At 34.0% G+C, this 24,982-nt stretch overlaps 1 protein-coding gene across 1 annotated transcript in view; it reads left to right on the top strand.

Annotated features, from left to right (window-relative positions):
* TYR (tyrosinase) overlaps window positions 1-24,982 on the top strand; it is a gene marked incomplete at both ends in the record, with an annotated part of 114,944 nt that overhangs the window by 8,777 nt on the left and 81,185 nt on the right. Inside the window, 2 exons of the mRNA XM_081282250.1 lie at window positions 2,342-2,558; window positions 23,518-23,665. Of these exons, the coding sequence (XP_081138376.1) occupies window positions 2,342-2,558; window positions 23,518-23,665 (365 nt within the window). The remainder of the gene's footprint in view (window positions 1-2,341; window positions 2,559-23,517; window positions 23,666-24,982) is intronic.

Raw genomic sequence — 24,982 nt, 5'->3', positions numbered from 1 at the left:
TAAACAAGGAAACTGGTTGATACAGCTGAAAGAGCAGAAGCACAAAAACAGAAAAGAACATGGTACTGGCCTAAGCTCTGGACCAGGGACAGCTTTATAGGATAAAACTGGTGCACTTGCACGATGACCTAGGCTCAGAAGTGAAGGCCACATTTGAAGCTTAATCTGTGACTGGAATCCTGAAATTCTTAATCATTTCATCCTTGAGTTTGTGTTTTAAATGAAATCAAAGGGACAAGGAGCCACCATGATCTGGGATGTCAGCCACCTGTAATTCTACTCTGTATCTTCTCAATCTTCTTGTCACAGCTTCTTTGCCTTCTTAGAATGAGCCTTGGCCACTACTGCATCCCCTGGAAACAGCCCCAGCTGGTCTCCCCATCCCCAACATCTGCTTAGGGCCATGGTTGGGTAGAGAAAGGGTCATATTCCACTGTCACTCTCCTTTCCTGGCAAGCTCTTGTGCAATCAAAAGGAGGGCTGGGGTTGGGTATGAGGCCCATAGTGTGTTTGTACAGGGTAAAGTAGAGATTTACCCTGCCCACAGTGGCAGTACGATAGTGTGTCATACAGGCAATTTGTTAACAAAGGGGCCTCCCACTCAGTGCTATCCACCAGATTGTGTACCCTTCCAATTCTCATGTTAACTCCCTAGCCCCCATGTACTTGTATTATGAAATAAGACTTTAGTGGGAACAATTTGTCAAATGTAGGAAAGACTTGACATGATTTTAGGACTTTGACTGTAATTCTGGTTGGAATTTATTATTTTAATTCATGCCCAGAAAGCACCTAATTTTACTTTTAGTTGTCACAGCCATAATTCAAAGATTAGACCAACATTTTCATGTTAGAACCTCAGGAATTATTGTCAGTGTGGAGTCTGCTTCCCATGGGTACTCTTGTCATTATTTGGTTTAGTTTTCCTTTCTGATTTTCTTTCTTTTCTCCCCAAAATTTGAAAGTTAATCTTGCAAAACGCTTCCTATAATCAATTCCACAAATTTCATTTTATACTTTTAAACCTTGACTACTAAGTTCACATGCAGATTTCTGGGACCCATCTGTTCCAAATTCTTGCACTCTTTACCATGGAGTGTCTAAGACACAGACAAAATCATATGTGACTAACATGGCTTTCTTCATACAGTCACATATATGTACATTAGGTTAGAAAATCCATCCATACGAAGGAAGGACCCAATTCATATAGAAAGCAGACAACCCTGTTCTGTCACAAATTAAATCATTCATTCCAGGGTTTGCTATTTAATACGTGCTGATTTAATATCAGTTACTATTATTTTGAACAAATACTTCCTACACAAGAATAGCTGCAGAATATGGTTTATATTTGAAAAGGCAATGTATAAACTAATTCTCTCTTCCTTTGCTACTTTGACCAGAGTATAAAATATTTGTGTTACATAATAGGTATCTCAAATCTTAGTCAACCACAAACTAGGTAGAAGAGTAAAAGTACACTAAAGATGGAGTTGAAAAACTTGGGTTACTGTGGTAATTCTGACATTTAACTTAGAAAATGTCACTTAGCTGACCCTCAGATTCCTTATTTGTTATGGTGAAAAGTATTTCCATGTGATTTAAATAAAATAATTCTTGTTCTGTAGTTTCTTCACATTTTTCATATAAAATGTGAAGAATTATCAATTTTAAGATGATAATTTTCCAAAAAATGTTACATTAGTTCTGGCTAAATTAAAGAATCAGGGAAATTGCTATACATAAAAAAGCTACCCAAAATTGTTATTTTGTACATCAAAAACTAGACATTAACAATTCAAAAAATTGTGACAAAAAAGCATAAAGTAGAATTATGCCCAGTCCTTGATATTCTGAATGTAATATACATTGATACTAACAAAGCACTTTTTAGTTGTTTACTGGTGTCCATACCATGCACTGTGGCCTTCTAGACAGAAAGGTAACTGCCTTTATTGTTATCAGCCCATCTCAGGACCTTGTACACTGCTTAGCTCATGATAAATATTTAACAAATATTGAATTAGCTTTCTTTTCAAATACTTATATGATGTGGTTATTTCACCAAAATTTTATAGATGAACCCTAGGAAATGTAAAATATTAAATTTGAGATATTTTTACAGTGGTAGATGCAAGACTAGAGACCTACTCTGGATTTTAAAGTCCATGGTCCTTTCTGAAAACTTCAGTAAACTGCTTCCTTTAACAACTTATTTTAAAATATTGATCTAATGGTTAGAAATCCGAAAATGGTAATCAGGATTTTGAAGCTTCTTCCCTTTTCCCCTTGACTCAGAGTTGATGGTAATTCCTTCAATATAAAATGTTTTGTACAGATTATCTGTAGCCGCCTAGAGGAGTACAACAGCCGACAGACTTTATGCAATGGAACCCCTGAGGGACCTTTACTTCGTAATCCCGGCAACCATGACAAAACCAGGACCCCGAGGCTCCCCTCCTCAGATGATGTGGAATTTTGCCTGAGACTGACCCAGTATGAATCTGACTCCATGGATAAAGCTGCTAATTTCAGCTTTAGAAATACACTGGAAGGTAAGAACTTTATTTTCTCTCACTTTTATCGTTTTTCCTCACTCTTATCCAAAACCCTGCACTCAGAGGTGCTTGAGAATTCTGAATTTTCCACACCTGTATTGACAATGAAGCTAGCAGACTCTGGGCAGCTCACCATAATCCAGCACACTAATGATGCCTCAGCAAAGTGTATGAATATACATACCCTGGGAATAGACAGATACAATAGGCAGCCTAATGGTGAAGAAAATCAGGGTACTTCAACAACAGTACTGGTGCAAAACAAAATAGTTCCACTTTAGAACTTTTTATATTATAGAAATATAGATATAAGAATGTCAATATATTTTCTTAAGTTTTAATGCTTTCTTCCTCTGGTTTGAAATATTCTAGACAATGGGTTATTTGAGGTAAGTTCATTCTCATAACTATAATAAAGACATGATCTTTATTTCATGGAAAGCCCAAATCCACTGTCCTTAAACTTTCTGTGCCTCCTCAGAGATTCCTTCTTATTGCATTTTATAATTCCTACTTACTTCTGCATATTTCTCAAAGTTGATTACACCTTCCCTCCAGTATCAGTTTATTCTTTTATAAGCAGAGGCTGGATCAGTCACAAACCTGACCCATTCACCTCAATTTGCATTAGGGAAATGAACCCAACAACCATAAGAACAAACAAACAACAAAACACTCCAGTTATGGATTTAACAGAAGGAAACATATGGGGCTAACATGGCAGAGCACACAAGTCAAAATTTGACATTAGAGGCTACCTCTTAAAAGTTCTTTGTCATCTTCCCTGGTAGACAAACCTTCCTCTCTTACATGTTTCTTTTTTATTTTGTTGTTATCATTCCATGCCTTAGCCTCTGTTAGGCAAGTTCTGCAGAGTAGTTTACTATCTCCTTCTTTTTCCTGTTTCTGAAATAATTCAAACAAGGAGACCCCCATTCTAAAGAGAAATTCTGGTCTGGCAGTTAAAAGTTACTCCTACAGTACTTTAAGTGATTGCTATGTGCAAGGAACTGTGCCACACACTTTGTATAACATTTTCTCACCTAATTCTTACAATTTTCCTCCGACAAAGATCACTATTATTTTTATTCTCAGTTGATAGAGCAAACAGGATCAGAGATATTAACTTGTTTAGCTAACACTGGTCACTGATTGAATAGCAGATTTAAATATTAAACTAAATTGGTCAAATGCCAAAATTCAAGTTCTTTCGATTGCATTCTGATGACCCAGACTAAATTGAAAGAGAGCAATTTTTTTCAGTATAGCTTAAGAAGACACTTCTTAGTGCCAGGGAATCTCAGAATCTATAAGCTGAGACAAAGGAACACAATTTGACAGTCACTATCTGGTAGAATTGCCTGTCCCATTGTACTTTGCAGAGATCAACGATAGTTCTCCAAATGCTACCATTAATGTTTTTACAAAACAAAAATCTACCTTTAAGAAAGTTGAAGTAACTTTGTTAAGTTTTTCACACAGATTTTCCAATCATAAGTGACAAAGCCTGAACTTTATTATTAAGGAACATGGATTCATCACAGAATAAGGCAGATAATCTCACTTCTTAAAGACCCTAAGTCAAAAATAGTTTATGGTGTACCAGCTCAGCCAGTGTTTTCCAAATGAGATTCTAACATATTCCGGTGAGCAGGGAACAAAGATTTATAGCAAATAATTTAAAATTATTAATAAAGTATGTTGTAAATTATTTTTAATTTTTTCCAATAGTTTATTCTTGTTCACATACGCTCTATAGTGCTTACTTGAAAAGTAGAGAAAAGGCACACAACACATCATCTGCACATAGCAGATATTCAATAAATATATGATGACTGAATACATAAATTACAAAAATAATAGCTAGAGTCCTTCAAATCACATCTATCCAACCATCTATCTTATTGATAACTATTGTATGAAGTGTGCGTAATGGTGGGAAAACGTTGAAAACCATTGATCTGAGCTATGCACCAGCACTTTTCCAGGCCAGGAACTAATATTTTTTCTTTAAAAATGCATTCACAAATACCATTAAGCTTACAGAAAATTTGCAAATATAAAAGAGGTGCAAAAAAATGCACATACACCCTTTACCCAGATTTATTTACTGTTTACTTTTGATCCTATTTGCTCCTCTCTTTCTCCCAGTCTGAACTATTTGAGGATACAACTATAGATCATATGTTTTCAACTGATAAAAATTTCAGCTTGTTTTTCCTGAAAATAAAAATATTCTATTATACACCACAAGACAATTTTCATCTTCTGTACATTTTACATTGATTTAACATTTTATTTTATTTTTTTTTAATTTTTTTTTTAAAGAGAGAGAATTTTAATATTTATATTTTAGTTTTCGGCAGGCACAACATCTTTGTATGTGGTGCTGAGGATCGAACCCGGGCCGCACGCATGCCAGGCGAGCATGCTACCGCTTGAGCCACATCCCCAGCCCCATGATTTAACATTTTAATTTAATCTACTTTTTATATTCAAGTTTTTAATACACCTAGTAATACCCTCTATAGCATTTTTTCCTTTATATAATTGGGTTCAGTGTTGTTTCAGGTAGTATTTAGGTAGTCTTCTTTAATCTGAAATAATTATATAGGCTTTGTGGTGTGCATATTTATGAAAGTGATATTTTTCATTTTAGTATTTCTGGTAGTTTCTAATGACTGGATTCAGGGAATGCATTATTAGCCAGAATTCTATATGGGCAATTTTCTGTCTTACTCAGAGGGCATCACATCTGGAAGCAAAAGGTAGCCATCTTTATCACATTAGTGATACTAATTTTGATCACTTGTTCTGGTTTGTGACATGGTCCAATTTTCCCATTATGTAATTGCTTTTTCTTTCAAACTAATCAACTATCCAATGGATAAAATTTTTAAGACTTTGTAAATATCCTACCTCTCATCACACTTTTCTCTTACAGCTGGTATTTATCAATGATTTAAATTCATAACTTTCCAACTTCAGCACTCCTTTGACAGTTATTAACCAAAATTCAAGATTCTGCTGTTATTAAGAGTCATTCATTCATTCATTCACTCATTCATTTACTGTGTTATGGAGTGAAAGCTTTTGTTTAACAAAGAGTTGAGGGTTTTTCTGAAGCACCAGCCGTTGGTTTCTGATCACTAGTCCTCGTTTGTTCTTTTAAGCTATATGCCACTCAAAATTGAATTTATCTTCATATAACACCCCCTCTAATAAACTGCCATTTTGATTGTCCAGGAGTCTCCTTCCAGCTGTCCTTCATGCTTTCCATGTCAGTGTGGCTGCTAAACACTTCACTGAGAAGTACTTTACCAACTCATGCACTGGAATTTCCCAAAAAGCAATCTCAAGAGTAATATGGAAGTTTTGATATTTTGAATAAATTTTAAGATGAACAGGATGTATATTTTCCAAGAAAGTCCAGCTGGATAGTCACAAAGAAATCTCAAAAAACGGCATAATTTTCAGTCTCCCTGCCTGAGAAATGAAGTTTTTTAATTGATACAAAAATGGTCACACAGATTTAAAAATAAGTTCATTTGAAACTAGCTATGCCAAGGAAGCTGTTCAAGTGGAGTAACACATTCTAGTAACTGGAAGGCTCCCTTCTTCTTCACTAATTCTGAGGGAATCAGAAAGCTGAGTATTTGGAGGCAGACTGGCACAGAAGAGAAGCAGGCGGTTTTGAGAAGGATTTCATCCACACCAGGAAAATCTTTTTGAGCACTATTACCTTGGCAGGTGAATCAGTATTCTGATTAGGCAATAATCCTTATCATAACAATAACAATAACAATGTTCCAGTACTTTCTCAGTTCTCACTATTATCTTATTTAATCCTTAATGGTTAATTAATTCTATGATATTTTAGTGTTAAGTGATTAAGTAAAGAACCACTCTCGGGAAAGTGATTATTCCAGTGAGCTTAGGAGACAGTCTGTGTCCTTCCTTTAAGAGCTGACTCTATTTACTTTACTTGAAAGGTAACTTTTCCTTCTTTCTCAAGTTCTCAGAGTAAATATGATCCTTCCTATCACATATAGAGAATTCAAACAAGAATCAAGTGTATCACTTAACAACTATGTTTTCTTTGAATGTAGTTCTTTCTTCAAAAGGGAACATTAGCTTTTTAAAAATCCTGAAACAAAACATATCTGCTATAGTATGTATAAAGATTGGATATTTATGTGTATTTTAAGCTATCGGGGCAAAAACTGCTCTCGGGGAAGACTTAATATTTATGTAAGAGGATCACCTGAACCAAAAGGTAGTAATGATCTGCTAGAAATGGATAGCTTTAATAGTAGGGAATCTTCTAATTTTTGCAGACAAATTTCTGTAGAAGCAGTGACATTGTTGAGACATTTGAGTCATGGAAACTCAGTGGTGTATTTCCTTCAGAAAGGACTTGAAGTAGTTTGTTATGGTTTAAATGTGGTGTCCCTCAAAAGAACATATGTATGATAATGCAAAAAGATTCAGAGGAGAAATGATTGGATTGTGAGAGTCTTAACCCAATCATTGAAATAATCCCCCTGATATGGATTAACTGAGTGGTAACTGAAGTGGTAGGGTGTGGCTTGGGGGTGTATGTTTGTATCTGGCCAGTGGAGTCTCTTTCTGGGCTGTCCCATTGTGATGTGAGCTGCTTCCCTCTATCACACTCTCCTGCCATGATGTCCTGACTCACCTGGAGCCCCAAGGAACAGAGACAGCCTTTTTTTGGATTAAGACCTTGGAAACCAACTGTGAGCCCTCAAATAAACTTTTCCTCCTTTAAAATTGTCCTGGTCAGATCCTTTAGTCACAGGAGCAAAAACACTTACTAAAACATAGTTTGTGAATATTATTGTTTGACACTCAGCTCCTGCCTGCTAGGGATTTGGGAATAGGGTTCCCCTGGGTGGAGTGGGGTGGCTGAGAAATAAAAGCTAAGAAAAATAGAACGGTGAAAAAAAAAACAAAACAGAACACAGAAAGTAGTTGCAAAAGCAAGAGCAGGATGGACAAACTGACCAGACAGATGGCTTCTGACAAAATGGAACCCGTGCCTGCTTCCTGGAAGACATAAGAGAGATTCTATGGAATGTTCTTTTCCCAAAAGGTTAAAGATAGGCTATTCAGGTCCTAATGGTTATGTCCATCTCTCGTGCTGCTATGAGGAACTTTCCCAGCAGAGCAGAGGGGAAGGTCGTGTGCACTGGGTGGTGTATCTCCGCTGGAGAGCCACAGGAAGTTCCCAGCTCCAAGCCTATCCCTTCCTGGCTTCCATGCGAAGAGAAGGTCCTCATGGACCATCTCTTATCCTATTTCAAGGATGGCATCCTGTACTCCATAAAGTTTTAGTAGTAAACTCTAAACAATAACGGAAAAACCTGGGCTCCCTCTGTAAAAATATGGAGTATTAGTCCATGTATATTAGGACACTTTTAAATGACCCTTCAATCTTATATAAATTATAATTTTTAAAATATTTTCAAAAAGTAGTAAGTAGAATGGCTGCACCTTATAACTTTGCAAATTTTAGACATCTTGATTTTTACCTCTGCCTCTACACTCAATATATTATGATGTATTGTTAGGCTGGAAAACTTAGAGAAAAAGAAGACTAAACTATATAATTGCCATAGAGAGAAAATTTAACAAATATATTTTCATATAATTGTGCATCTTCTTTTTCGACACTAAAACTTCACAAATGGGGACTTCTTAAAAGTTTAACTGCACTGTCAAATATGAAATCATATCTGAACTTTTGATACTTGATACATTGAATTCCATGGATCTGTTTTGCATCTTGAGTGGATATTTTATTCATGAGTGATCTTATAACATTATGCATGGTTAATTTGCAAAACATTGAATTATGCAGGTACATCAAATGTTGAAATATTTCATTATACAATGTTGAAAAATTACATACATCAATATCAGAAACATCGTTAGTACTAAGACTGTCACACAGTGATGGAATCAAATTTTAATAAATTCTAATGTTTGCTTTAAAGGTAAAAAATTATCATTGGCAAAAATAGCATCATTTTAAATGAAAAATTTATTTTAATTTCAAGAAACTCTCTATTAAATGTCCAAGTCTGAGTAACTCACATATGTGTCAACTGAACATATTTTTTAAAGTTAAAATTAGAGAAAATTATGGGGCTGGGGATGTGGCTCAAGCGGTAGCATGCTCGCCTGGCATGCGTGCGGCCCAGGTTCGATCCTCAGCACCACATACAAACAAAGATGTTGTGTCCGCCGAAAACTAAAAAAATAAATATTAAAATTCTCTCTCTCTCTTTAAAAAAAATTAGAGAAAATTAAATAAAGGGCACATGGGATCACTTTCTATAATTTCTTATAAGCACATATGAGTCTGAAATTATCTCAAAATAAAAAGTTTAATTAAAAAACAAGTTACCATCAAACCTTTTTATGGTGGTGTTTGAAATTTACATTTAAATATACGGATATAATGAATCACAATATGAAGAATCTTATTTTTGCTAAGTTAAAGAGAATGAAAAATTACCATGCCAAATAATAAACTAATTGCTCAACAACTAGCATATTATTTACTTGAACATATAGATTGTTTATAGAGAAACGGTTTAAAATATACACCATAGTTCTAGTGACAAGACTTTCCAAATCCCTAATTTAAAACATACCTCCAAAGCACATTTATTTGTCTTTATAACCATTCTTCTTCAATCTTCTAGTTCTGTGTTTATTTATACACCAGTCTTAGCAATTGCTTCTTATTTTTGTGTGTTGTTTTAATGAAGGAATGAGATTCATATCAATTCTTAAAGCTTATTTATATTATGGTAAGTAAAAACTACAATTTTATATTATGATAATGGCCTAGTAGATGGCTAGTTTTGCTTTGTAGTTAAAAATGATCCTTGCTCCTGTTTTTAGATTCTCAAGTTGAGCTTAAACCTTTGGTATGAAGAAAAAATAATGCAAATAGCTACATGTCATGGGCTTTGGAAATCCCTTGTAAACAGTCTCAATGGTCAATTGAAATACAAACTGTACTATCCTTCAAAGAAATCAGTATAATTGTAATGAAAACTTGATCCTTGGACTGATCTATTTGACAAATGGATGTACCTGTTTAGATCTTAAAAACTTACCAAAACATAAGGTTTGAGATGTCATCCAATATAGAAATCTACTTCAGTTTAATTAACTCAAAGTACTTACAGTTAATTTTTTGAAATATTTATTTTTTGTAGTTGTAGTTGGACACAATAATTTTATATTATTTATTTATATGTGGTGCTGGGGATCAAACCCAGGACCTTGCACGTGCGAGGCAAGTGCTCTACTGCTGAACCATAAACCCAGCCTTCCAGTTAATTTGACCAGAGACCCTATTCCTGTCATCACTTTGTGTCTTTAATTTCCTCAAATACTCTTTAAAAATCTCATAAATTTCAAGAAACTTACTTGGAAAAATCTGGACAAAATAAAATGTCAAATCTAACAAATGTAAAGGTTAATTCTAGTTTCCACACTTTGGGATCAATTTCATGCCAATTACTATTATTTTTTCTTTTCTTCTTTACACTAAAGTTTAAAAGAATCAAGATGAATATTTATTTTAGGCAGAATTTTCAGTAGATGTTTGTATTAAAATTTTAGCTGGATCCAAAGGAAAATACATGAAATGGACACAACACTTCAGCGCCAATATGTGTTGATACCATCTTCTGATGACAAAAGTCACCCAGCTCTTAAAATTATCACCATCCTCAAAGTCACTGCATTGTAGAACTCCAGGAACACCATTCAAGGTTTATTTCATTAATACTCTAGAGAATTAAATTGTTGCCAGGTTCAGCTTTATGGTCAGGAATACCGGAAGAGTAGTAGGTAAGCAGAATAAGAAGACTTGCTTGTGTATGTGCCAAAATCAACTGTGGCTCATATTTTTTTCTAAGATTCATGGCTCACTTTCCAGTTTCATGAGATTTTAGTGAATTAGCCTATTATCTACTAATCAGGGCTCACTTGAAAATGTTATAAGAAAGAAAATTCAAACTGTGTGTATTTTTTAAAGAATAGAAGTTGACTTTACACTTATGAAACAATGAGAAGGCAGATCATCAAGGGCTAGTGGTACAATTCTTGTATCCTCAACTCACAGCTTCCACATCTCTGTCTTCACCCTAATATTTTCAACAGAATCAGCAGAAAGACTGCCAAGTAGAAAAAGGAGTGCATTCCCATTCTTTCATAAAGGCATGATTTAGAAGTATGCCTCATCATTTCTGTTCTACCAAGTGGTCAAGCAGATATGGTACGTTTAGCCTTAAGGAAACCAAAAAATGCAATCTCTATAGAGTGGCCATGCACTCAGAAACATTTAGGATACATATTAGGAAAAAGAGGAGAAATCATATTGATAAAAATCATATTGGTGAAAAAAGTAGCAGTCTCTGCTGAAATTCCTTTCCCAGTTTTTATAAAATATATAAAATAAAATCACACTTTTACTGCATCTGTCTACTAAATTTATTTTTAAAAAATGAACTCTGTATTAGTAAATGAAGTGTCAAAATCCTTTATCCCAAATCTTTCAAATTATTACACTTATAAGCATTTGTTGTCTCATTTAGGAAAGTAGAAAGCATTAAACTAAGTAGTGCTACAAGCTGTAACAAACTCTAAAACCTTAGTAGCCTAACCCAATAAAAATTGATTTCTTGTTCAGGCAAAATCCAAAGGCCAATTTAGATGTTCTGTTGGTGAGTGACCTTCCACATGGCCATGTTATAATTTTTCAATTCCTTGATGGATCTTCTGCAGCTTCCTGTGAGACAGGAGATTGGAATGTATGGAGAATTGCACAGGAGAAATACATGGACCAAACCTGGAAGTACCTTCTTAACCTTCTGCCCATACTCTCTTGACCACAATTCATTCACAGCCCACCTCTACATGCAAAGTTGTTCTTCATAGAGATAGGGGAAGCAAGTTTTGTGAAGTATTTGATTGATGTTTGCTGGGTCTTTCTGTTTGAGCCTCTTCATTATTTTTGATTGTTTGCTTTGTTTCCATTATACAGGAATTGCTGGGGCCATTTAGTTTTGGCCTGGGCTGGACTACCTCATTTACATTGAAATCTCAATTCTTGACTCTGAAAAAAAAAAAATTATTTCCCTCTCTCATAATTTCTTTCTTTTTGCAGTATTATTTCATGTTACCCTGTTTTCCATCAAATGGGAAAAGGCCATGCAGTTCTAATTTCCCTAGCCATTTTATAATGGCTTTTTTGAAAGCTATCTTTTTTGAAGATAGCTCCATACAAATGTATTCCATGTTTTAACAGTAAATAATTTTGTTGTTGAAAAAATCATGTATCTCTTCCCGCCCCCTGACATATGCTCTCATCTCCTCCATGCTGAATAATACCATACTTGGGTTTATTAATTATCCCATCAGGAGACTGTTGAGAGAATAACCTATAGCATAGAAATGTAAGGGCCAGACTCAGAGCTATGGTTCATACTACTCACTTAAAGGCATAACACTTAGAATATTATGGGGATGTTTTAAAAACTGTTAGCTTAACTGATTTGAAAGTTTTGTTAGCAACATGGATTGCATGTTTTAGAAAAAGAAATATATATTTCATATTTATGAATTCAAAAATATTTATAGAGCATGCACTGTGTATAGGCACTTTGGAACACAGTAAGAACACATTCAATATGACACAGATCCTGTCCTCTTGGAATTTTCAGTCTAGTTAAGAACCAGATCATGAATAAGAAATTATAATCCAAAGGGAATTCATACTAAAAAGAGGCACATATAAATATTATTAGGTAAAGGGACCTAACCAAGTATTTATTGTCAGAGGACATCTCACTAAGGATATGACATCCTCGGGATGAGTTTGAGTAGCTCAGATAAAATTCAAAGAAGAGAAAGAGGATAATTTATAAATTATTTCCATCATCTTCTCTATATTAAAATATATTAATGTACAAAACAGCATTACAAATTTCAAAAGAGCTCCTGTATTTAATAACAAAGGCTAGCATCAATATAACCTTGCTTTTTCAGTTTCTAAAAACCTTTCACATCCATTATTTTAATTACTCCTCTCAAAAGCCCTATACCATATTTGTTATTATGCATATTAAATAGATGAGGGAACTGAGATTTAAGAATTTAAATAACTGTACAAGGTCACACAGCCAGCAAGTAACAAAACTGGATCATTAACAAGATCATGTCCTCAAGATTCCAAATAAAAAGGCCAAGTTTTAGAGGTATCAGAGAATAGTTTTTAAGAGTCTGACTACCTGGGTTTAAATCCTTCTAGTATAATTCACTACTCAGATGACTTTTGGTAAATGTAACATTTGTCTACTGAAGGTCCTTTATGTACAAAGAGAAGAAAATCATAGTGTCTACCTCATGTGTTATAAAGATTACATGAGTTAATAATTTGTTGTTGTTGTTGTTATTTTTTGGTTCTAGACATCAAATCCAGAGACTCACACATGCTAAGCAAGCATTCTACCACTGAGCCATGTCCCAAGCCCATGTGATAATATTTGTAAATTACTTAGGACAGTCCTTTTTATATAATGTCAAACTTCACGAAATAAGATGTTACATGTTAACACATGTTAATAATTTTCTTGCTCTACTAAGAAATCAAATTTTAAACAATGTAGTAGACTAGTACTTGAGTTATCAAATGAATAAGAATTATTTAATAGTATATTATTCCTAAATCAAATTTATAACCAAGGACAAAGTATAACAAAATGATAGTACTTTCTACTTAGAATGACTTTTAAAAGCTGTATGAATTGAAATTATATCTTTCTACAAACTCTTGAAATCAGGTAAAAGAATTACACATGACAAGAAAAACTGGCCATAGGAGGTGGGCATCTAGCACATGTCTTGGTAACACCACCCCAAATTCCAGCCTTCTCTGTGTCTTATGACAGAAATCCTACTGATCAGTCTGATTGTATGCTACTTGCAGTCCTGCGATAGGAAGTTTGAGAAGTTCTTTTCCAAAATGGGAAATACCAGGACTTGGCCTCCTTTATCCTCAGAGAATATATTTTGAAAAAGCAAAGTCTCAGCTTCTTCTCCCAATGAACATGACAAGAATTAAAGGAAACATAACTGGAACACAACATTTACTGTTAATTTTAGTTCTTAGTCACAACTAATAGCTTGTACCAGTTAAGATAAAGCAATGGAATAAGTAAGACCCAATCTCTGAGGTCTGGCAGAAAACTTGCACAAACTCTGCTGACTGCCACCTAGTAGCTGTATGACCTTGGACAAGCCTTCTAAATCACAATGAGCTCCATCCCACTTTCTGACTTAGTCCTTTTCTGTGACAGAGTAGTTGAATTTCTAAGAAGTTTATAAGTGGTTCTCCTGCCTCTGGGACTGCACTTTTGAAAACCACACCAATTGTGGAGCATTGTAGTGGTGTAGTGGTAGATACCTCTACCACTACATTTGCTTAATTGCTTTAATTCCCACAAGTGAAGAACTCTCCTGGGTTAAATTAGAAGTATTTTCTAATTAAAAAAAATGCTAATAAATTACATTTTGGGATGTAGAACATTATTTGAGAAACCTGGAAGCTGGTTGAATCTTAATCCTTCCAGTATACTAGGGATTTGCTTAGAATAAAAATATTTTTGACTTTCACTTTTACATATCTGCTGTAAGTAGTTTAAATCATGAGACATTATAAAGTACTTTGCAATTAAATACATCTTCTGAAATCATTGTGTGATTTTGAAACTGTGCACTTCATAGTTGCTCAACTAATTTGCATATTAATTAATTAATAAATTAGAAGGAATGTAAGTCAAACTATTTAAGAATCTCTTCAATCTTCAGATGTTTTAATATGTATCTTTCAAATTTCTTTATGGTTCCTATTCTCCAATTCTCTTTCTGAATCACTATAAAATATTTAAAAATAGGTTTAAAAGGTTGATTTCAAATCAAATAAATTAAATGTGCTTCATTCTCCTAAAGATTTAACCATGGGCCTTTTCACACTTTATAACAAGCATGATAAAGTGTGATATCTATCATTCAGCTTCCTAGAAAGAAGTATAACTAATAATATAAGATAAAGTGTATGAAAATGCCAAGCCATTGCCTGCCATCTAGTAGTTGATCAGTTTTTTAACATCATTCTCAGGATAACACATCGTACCACTTATTCATAAGAGAATATTTCTCAGCATAAGTTCTTGATGTGAACGTCTTTGAAGGCAAAAATGTTTTTGGATTGTCAAATTATAGAAAATAAAAATTTCAAAACATTAAGTGCTTGAATTCCATTCTAGACAAATTATATCCAAATTCCAGGTATCAGATAAGCATCAATATTAAAAACAAACAAAAAAACCTCCACAGAACTATCAGGGGAATAATGAAAGAGAGAGATGGGTTGACAAATTAAAGTTTCCTGTTATCATTCATATGAAACTATGTTTATAAATTTCCCGCAGGAATGTAGTATGCAAACTTAAAGGCATAACATTAGAAAATTTGGGGTACTGTCACTGCCTTTTGTAAAGATCTTTGAGCCATTTTGGCATCTGTGATTATTAACAAGTTTTCCAACAGATTTCATAGACGTTTTGTGGATACGAGTAAGACAATAATATAGTTTGCACCTTTATTGCTGGGTGGCCAGCATCCCACCAGCTCAGGGACCTGCTTAGGAGGTATGAACTGCCTGGGAAAATAGAAAGTCTGAAATACTTAGTAAGAAATAGAGACAGAACCGGATATTAGATAAAAAAGGGGTATGTCTGATAGGTCTTCTAGTCCTGATAGGAGCTGGAATTGAACAACTGAAGAGTGGCCCTGATTCTTTATTTAAGGGGCAGTACATAAAAAGCAGGGATAAAGTTTTAGCAGGAGGAGTCTTGCTTCTAGCTGTGACAGAAGTCTTGCAATAAACAGGTTGATTGGCATTTTGGCAAACCACACCCACCTCCCAGAGGCTGTGTGGCTCCAGCAGGTCACCCTATCTTCGATGCTGTGCTGAACTTTTGATGGAGCTAGGTAGGAAGCCACATGAACCAGGCAAGGTTGCTGCTGGCAATACTGATACCAGGTTTTCCTGCTTAATGGCTTCAACATCGTTTTACTTCACGCATAGTTCACATATGGGTCATGGATGGCTCCTGGCACACCTTTCTATATTTCAATGCATTTTGAAAATGGCAAGTCCACAAATTCATTTCAGGAGCATAGTAAGATGAGTTTTCCAAGATTTATCAGTAATGTAGTGCAGACACTGCTCAACTCTGGTAAATAGAAAAGAGCAAAGATTTTGGAATCTATCAAAGCTATGTTCAATTCATTGATTCCAAATACTAGCTTGAATTTCAATATGCTACTTAAATTTTATAAACTGCAGTTTTCTCATCTGTAAATTTGGAATAGTGATAAAAAAATTTATCATACATAACACTAAGATGCAAATGAGATTATGTACATGAAAGATTTTGAAAAGCTGGATGTATGTAATTATTAATATTCAGTGCTTGAAATTTCCTTTTGGATTCATTCTTCCAGCAAATAATAAAATCTCAGCAAGAGAAGCTACTGATGTGGCATAAGCATTTCTATTTTTTAAAGGTAATTTCACCAATCAAAGAGAGAGAGAGAGACAGAGAGAGAGAGAGAGAGAGAGGGGAGAGAATTTTAAGTAAAATAGAAAATATTTATTCATATTTTAATATTATTTGCTTCTATCATATTTTATCTATTTTATCACTTGACAAGTACCAGATAGAGCTCTATGATGATCCCTTATAGGTTTTATGGTGAAAAATATATCTTTCCTATTCCAAACCTCTGTTGGATATATAAAGGAAGAATTGATAAATATTTTATGGTTGTTTTTCTTTTAAATACAGAGACATGCAAGACTCTGATTTTGACTATGGAAAAATCAAAGCAAATTATTTGATCCCTACTTCTGAGGCATATGCAGTCTATTTGAAGAGACAAGTACATATTTCAAATGTGTTAATATAATCAGATTGCCTCTATTAGCAATCAGATGCCTGTTGCAAAGAGATTGGCTTCAACCTCATACTCTTGAATGATGGTAACAACCCACTCCCAGCCCCTACCCCCAAATGACAATCTACTCTATTTCCTGATTGCCTCAGGAGTGTGTGATGTTGGATGTGGGCAAGAAACAGGCAGGTTTATGTAAATCAGTGGAGCCCAGGAAGGAGGGGATGTCTGGTGTGAGAATGGGACCTGATGGCGTGGAGTGACAACAAAAGACTTTTCTGTAGTGGGAGTGCCCGTGTTCTTGGCTTGCAGCTCCCATCACCAACACACACTTAAAAACACAACCATGTTATAGAAAAAAATAATTCCTACTCAGGAAGTACCCCTTTGTGCCAGATCTGTACTAGATGTTCTCATATATGCTGTAAAAGTTAATATTCACTACAACCAAAAAGACGAGTATTAGTTGCTCTTTCTTTTGTCATTGAAGAACCTAAAGCTCAAAAAAGAGAAGCAAGTTGACAAGAGTCTGATAAGAGTCCTACTTTTCAATAAGGAACAGGTCTTCAGAGCTCTAAAAATACTTTCTCTACAGCAGTAACTTCAAACAGGAATAGATACAATACTGTAGGTTCACAAAGACTCTAAAGGATCCACAGCACAGAGAATTTTAAGGAAATTTATTTTCACGTCCTCTTCAAAGTTTAGGACCAAGAGAATTCCTGAGGCTTCTCCTTTACTATTTCCCCTCACCTTGTCCTTTTCCAGAACATTAGGAGAAAAGCTTATTTCTTATATGTATGCATGCATTACAAGATAGTGTTTGCCCAGAAAGGGAAAAAATTTCCAGGGTACCAAAAATTGGAGAATACAAAATATTGACAACAATATTGTCAAATGAATGACTTTAATGGTCGAGAATACCGATTATATGAGTGGTTTATAATAAATTCATAGTTTATAATATTGCTTTTATCAAAATATTACTGATTGAATTGTTAGATGATGGGTTAGATTATGAAAACTTATCTTTATCCTGAGTTATGTAATTTTGGCACAGAAAATTCAAAATGAGTACAAATGCTCAAGTCAAATTCTTATACATTTTTTACATTTCCAGTTTATTATTCATTAAAACATTTTCACAGATTTTTTTTTTAAATTCAGAACAGAATTCTGATACTGAACTCTGTCCTTACTAAGATATTATTCATCCCTGAATATTTAAATTAACTTTTATACAATCTTTTATAAATCTCATAGGTAATACATATTCAATAAAATTCTACTTTAATATTTAAAAACTGTTTTGTAAAATATTTATGTATGTGATTTTGATCAATTTAATGCAAGTTCTATCCAGAAAATTAAACTAGTATTAACATAAAATTTTCAAAATTATTTTAATTAATATATCTCTTTATTACAAAAAAAGCATAATGGGCTAGTTATTATTTTTATTTTTAGTGGACATAAAATTGTTTAATTTATGGTATGTAAAGTATGTTTTGATACATGTATACATAAGAAATGGAGGCAATTAACATAGGTATTACATATTTATCACTTCTTGGTTTAGAGAACTTTTTAAATCTACTTTATTACCACTTTTCTTTTTAATTAATATTTTTTATTGGTGCATCATATTTGTATATTATGATGGGACTTGTTAGTTTATATACATGCACATATGCACATAATATGACAATATAATTTGGCCAATATCATTCCCTAGTATGTCCCTTTTCCTTCTCCTTCTTATTTCCTTGGTCCCTTTTCTCTACTGATCTCCCTTCAATTTTCATGAGTTCTGCCACTTCACCAGCTTTTCTTCCACCTCCCTCTTTTCCTTCTACATATAAGAAAAAACATAAGATCCTCAACTATCTGCATTTGACTTATTTTGTTTAACATATGTTTTCAAGTTCCATCCATTTATCTGACAATAATATGATTTCATTCTCCTTTATGGATGAATAAAAGTCCACTGTGTATTTATAGCACATTTTCTTCATCCATTTATCTATTGATGAACACCTATGGTGGCTCCACAGCTTGGTTATTGTGAATTTGCTGCTGTAAATATGGGTATGAATGTATTGCTAGAACATGCTTGACTTTAATTCTTTAGAGTAAATACTGAAGGGTGGTATTTCTAGGTCATAACATAGTTCCATACCTAGTCTTTTGAGGAACCTCCATACAGATTTCCATAGTGGTTGTACTAATTTACAGTGCCACCATCAATGTAAAAGTGTTTCTTTTGCCACATCATATAGCATTTATTAATATTGTTTGTATTCTTGATGGCTGCCATTCTAACTGGATTCAGATGAAATCTCGGTGTAATTTTGATTTGTGTTTTCCTAAGAACTACTAATCTTGAAATATTTTTCATATATTGTTGAACATTTGTATTTCTTACTTTTATACTGTGAATTAAACCCAGCAGTGTTTAACCCCTACATCACTCACCACCCTTTTTTATTTTATTTTTTATTGAGAGACAGGGTATTGTTAAATCACTTAGGGACTTGCTCAGTTGCGGAGGTTGGCTTTGAATTTGAGATCCTTCTGCCTCAGCCTCCTAAGCTCCTGGGATTACAGATGTCTGCCACCACAGCCAGCTATAGACATCTATTTCTATAGCAAAAGCAGATAATTTTTTAAAAGGTTATGAATGTCACCTATGAGGATGTTTCAAACTAGATCACTCTAGAATACATTGAAAAAGAAGACTGTTCCCTAAAAAGTCCCACACATAAAAGTGAAAGAGGAGTCTATAGATGCATAAAACCCAAGACAGGATTACAAGAAATATTAAGAAAAAAAGGTAACTGAAACTTCCTAAAGTGCATAATTCACCAGCAACCAACTCCAAAGTTGTTGAAGTAGATGAAATATCAAACAAAATATTTAAAAGAATGTTCATCAAGATGATTAATGAAATCCAAGATAACACAGAAAACAACTGAATAAAGACACAGCAAATCAAACAAAATACTTGGTTGAAAATCTCTCTGTTAGAGTAGACCATGTTGGAGACAGAATGCCAGAGCAGGAAGACAATGTGGACAACCTTGAACATTTTGACAGTATTAAAAGAAAAGTAATTATGACCATAATATACAATAATTCTAGGATAACATTAAGATTTAAGAATGAGGGCCTGGGATTGTGGCTCAGTGGTAGAGTGCTCTCCTAGCATGCACAAGGCACTGGGTTCAATCCTAAGCACCACATAAATGTAAAATAAAGGTGTTATATGCACCTAAAACTTAATAAAAATATTTTAAAAATATTTAAGAATTAAGGGAATTAAAGAGTAGTGTGAGATGCAGGCTAATGGCATCAATAACCTCTATAGAGAAATAATAACAGAAAAATTTCCAAAGCTTGAGAAGGATATACAGGATGTATTCAGAACTCCAAATAGACAAGATCAAAAAAGGAATCTCTTCACGACACATTATAATTACAATGTCTAACATAGAGCACAAACACAGAATTTTAAAAGCTTCAGGAGAAAAACATCAGGTCACATTTAGAAGCAAGCCAATCAAAATTACTTCAGATTTCTGAGCACAAACTCTAAAATCTAGGCGGGCTTGGATTAATGTTTTATAAGTCCTGAAGGAAAATAACTGTCAATTTAGAGTGCTATATTCAGCAAGTTATCCTTCAGAATTGAAGAAATAAAAACCTTCCAAGATAAGCAGAAACTAAAAGAATTTATAACTAAGCTGGCACAACACAAAATACTTAAATACAATGGAAATGTAACTGATGTGACACAGCAATCTGTATACGGGGTAAAAATGGGAGTTCATAACCCACTTGAATCAATCTGTGAAATATGGTATATTAAGAACTATGTAATGTTTTGAACAACCAACAATAAAATAATAAAAAAAAAATACTTAAATACATTACACAGAAGAAATAAAAAAAAATAAACCTGAAGCTTGCAAATGGACAAAACTCATTTGAAGACTAGCTAAGCAAACAAGTACAAGACCAAATTAAATATTAGAAATAAATCCAAATCACAAGAATTAATAAACACCTTTTATAATAATATTGAATGTAAATGATATCAACTCTATAATGAATAGACATAGGTTGGGGGAATGAATTGAAAACCAAGAAACAACCATATATTAAAAATTTTTATGAATTTTTTGTGCTTTTTACTCATACTAACAGTAGACTATATTTTGACATATAATTCATACAAAGAGTATAACTTCCCATTCTTGTGGTTATACATGATATGAATTTACACTGGTTGTGTATTTATATATGAACATAGGAAACTTATGTCTGATTTATTCTACTGTCTTTCATATTCTCACCCTTCTACCCACTTTCTTTCATTCTCTTTTCTCTAATCCAATGAACTTCTATTCTTTCCTACCCACCTCATTGTGTGTTAGCATCTGAATATCAGGGAGAATATCTAGCCTTTGTTTTGGGGGGATTGGTTTATTTCACTTAGCATGATAGTCTCTAGTTTCATCCATTTACTAGCAAATGCCATAATTTCATTATTCTTTATGGCTGAGTAATATTCCATTGTGTGTATGTGTGTGTGCATGTGTGTGTGACATTTTCTTTATCCACTCATATGTTCAAAGGCACCTACTTTGTTTCCATAGCTCTGCTATTGTGAATTAAGCTTTTACAAGCATTGATGTGGCTGTTTCACTATAGAATGCTGTTTTTAAGTCCTTTGAAGACCCAGCTACATTTTATTTGTCTACTATAACATCTGCAATACTAATTAATAAAAAATAGAAATGGTGAAGTAAAAAATTGCCAACAGCAAAAACAATAATAGCCAGGAACTGGATCCGACATTAAAGTAAACAGCAAGTGTCAACTATGCCATCTATAGTACTAATAACTGCAGCAATATGAATGGCGAGGACCAGAGTTAAAAGATGGTAAAAATACAGTTGATTAATAGAAAATAAAATGTAATAGGTAGTTTCTTAACAACGTATGATATAATGGAAAATTGGTATCAACTATTACCACCATGTGACATACTAGATCTCCTAAACGTACTCCTCTTATCTAATTGAAATTTTGTATACTTTGACCAGCATTTTCCCAATCCAATTTTTAAAAAATGTTTTCATCATAAAATATGTCACATTTAGGAATAATTCTATGAGAAATTAGATTATAAAGGCTAAGCTGAAATAAAAAGGAAACTCTATAAAGTTCCAACTATGTGCTCATTTAGGTATTTTTGATAGGAATGATGTTATCAAATCACTAAGGTAAAAGCACTTTTAGAATATTTTATAAAAATACATACTATTGGTCATGGCCCTGAATTATATTCTCTGAAACTATTTATAATTATGCATAAAACAATTTGAAGCCTACTTAAGAATATGAAAGAAAGTGTGTAAAATTCCATGAATAAAACTTGCATTTAGAGTTATTCAAAGACAGAAATGTTGTCCTCAATGACAAGATTTATTGCTACATAAGAAATGCAGTAAACCGGTGCATTTAAGAACTCAAGCACCACAGTGAAATAGGGTTCTGTTCCAAACCCTACGCTTTCTATTCTTTAATCTTACACAAATTTCTTTACCTCTGTAAGCCTTTTTCTTCCATATCCATAATAATGTAAGTGCCTAATTTGTATGATCATTCTCAACCTAATATGAAATCATTATATGAAAATCATGATAAACTCTTGGAAAAATGTTTACACATAGTCAATGCCATGTATATTGTTTTAGCCAGCTTTTGTTTTGTTTTGTTTTTAACTGCTGTGACTAAAAGGACCCAACCAGAACAATTGCAGGGGAGGAAAAGTTTATTAGAGGGCTCAGGGTTTCAGAGGTCTTAGTTCATAGAACCCATCTCCATTCCTCAGGGCTCAAGGTGAGGCAGAACATTATGACTGAAGAGTGTGACAGACAGAAACAGCTCACATGATGATCACAAAACAGAGAGACAGATTTTCACTTGCTAGTTACAAAGAGACACCCCAATTCCCACCTCCTCCAGCCACACCCTACCACTTCAGTTACCACTCAGTTAATCCCTATCAGGGGATTAATTCACTGATTGGGTTAAGACTCTCCCAACTCAATCATTTTTCCTCTGAACCTGCTTACATTGTCTCACAAGTGAGCGTCTGGGGGACACCTTACATCCAAATCATTATATATGTGCATATATATATATATATATATATATATAATATTTTTCCATAATAGTTATTTTAGACAAGGAAATCCCATGAAGAGAGAACTGTATGTTATGAGGGTGATTTTACAGAGATCAGTGATTGGTATGGTCTTTGAGAATGAGTTCTAATTAACTTTGAAATAAATGTTTTTACAAAAATCACATTATGACCTGGTATCCACAAGACTGTCAAGAATGAATTATATTATGGGAGGTCACAAATTTTGTGCTTTCTCTTCTTCCAGATACCCACATTAAAGTGTTCTCTAAATCTGGAAAGCAAGGGGACATGTAATGGACTAAAAAGAACTCTAAGTGCTATTGCAAATTGAAGTAAAAAATGACTATGCTGATTATTATAAAATGCTCTTATCACTTTGAAGTATTGAAAGGAGGAATAATAGAAGTAACCAGGGGAGCACAAATTGGCTCAGCCTATTCCATCTGCTTAATCCATCAATTATACTCAATTTAACACCATTCAATTGCACAAGATTTATTGAATACTCACCAGGTATCCTGAATGTAAGGAATCCCAATACAGAATGAATTTTCTTATTGATTTGATTTTGAATTAGGCTTTCCATTGAAGTTGTAAAGCAAATGAGATAATTGCTTATATTTTTAATCATTTAGGTAAACTAATTTTTTTGTGCAATTTTCTTTTGACCAACAGGATTTGCTAGTCCACTTACTGGGATAGCAGATGCCACTCAAAGCAGCATGCACAATGCTTTGCACATCTATATGAATGGAACGATGTCACAGGTGCAGGGATCAGCCAATGATCCCATTTTTCTTCTTCATCATGCCTTTGTTGACAGGTTGGTTGAGACTTTTTCATAAATTATGTGTTTGTTAGATTTAAATATAGTAAATATCTATCAAATGTGACTTTAGTTATCACATAAAAGCAAATAAATTTTTGTCGTTTTTTTTTTTTTTCAGAAGGATATCCTAAGCCAATGTTTTATAAAAGAAGTGTTTAGTAAAGAGAGAGCTTTAAGGGAGGGAAGAGTAAGGCTGGATATGAATGAGAAGAAGCCATTTAAGGGTACAGTTTTATTTGAAGTCCTACACTCAGCCATGTCTTGATAGTTTATAGAGTATATTTCAGTTTGTAAACCCTTCCTAAATAGCCATTAACTGCAGATTGCCCTGAGGTAGGAGATATAGAACTCCCAAGGACAGGCTAGCTGTCTGCTAGGCTATATGGTTCTAGTTCCCAGACGTTCTTAAGGCATGTAGTTAAGAGTAAAATCATTAACACACAAGATTAATGAGGTAATCATTGTAGCATTCATGAAGAGGATAAAGTGATTATTTCAGGATTTTGAGCGTTCAGACTATGATTTCCAAAAAAAAAAAATTATTTACTGCGTTTGAAGCAAATATAACTACTGGTGGTAGAGGATTTGTTTGAAGGTGGTCATTTGGACTTTAGAGAACCAACTAGAGTTTCTAACTTCTAGCTCTTCAGGACTTTCTCAGACAGAGCAATATGTTGGAGTGGTTAGTGACAGTGTGGACCAGTGTTGGGGGAGCACTCTCTCAGTGCTTTCTGGCTGCCATAAGCTGAGCAGCTTTCCCCCTCCATGGCCTTCTGCCATAATGTTCCTGCAATAAATTCAGCCATCCATCAACTCAGATCTATGAAACTGTAAGCCAAAATAAGTCTTTCATTCTCTAAGTTGTTCTTGTTAGTTACATTAGTCACAGTGATGAAAAGCTGACTAACCAGGTTTCCACTATACTTATAAGTGAAGAGGTAGTTCAAACATAACTTTTTTCATAGCTTCTTCTACTACCCAAGGCACTTGCACCATTCTTTTGGGTCTTTAAAATTTTTTGTGTGAGCCAGATGCCATGGTGCATGCCCATAATCCTAACAGCTCAGGAGGCTGAGGCAGGAGGATCATGAGTTCAAAGCCAGACTCAGCAGTTTATCGAAGCTTTAAGTAACTCAGTGAGATCCTATCTCTAAATGAAATATAAAAGAAGGCCGGGGATGTGGCTGGATTCAATTCCCAGCGCCAAAAACAAACAACACAACAACAAACTTTTGTGCTTCCCTTTCCATAGATTAAAACATATTATAATTGTCCAATTACTAGTTTACCTAACAAAATCTTGAATTGTTA

The sequence above is a fragment of the Spermophilus citellus genome (genome assembly GCF_964194105.1).
Source record: "Spermophilus citellus genome assembly, chromosome: 2".
In the NCBI taxonomy this organism is placed as follows: domain Eukaryota; kingdom Metazoa; phylum Chordata; class Mammalia; order Rodentia; family Sciuridae; genus Spermophilus; species Spermophilus citellus.
This window is presented reverse-complemented; position numbering and strand designations above follow the sequence as displayed.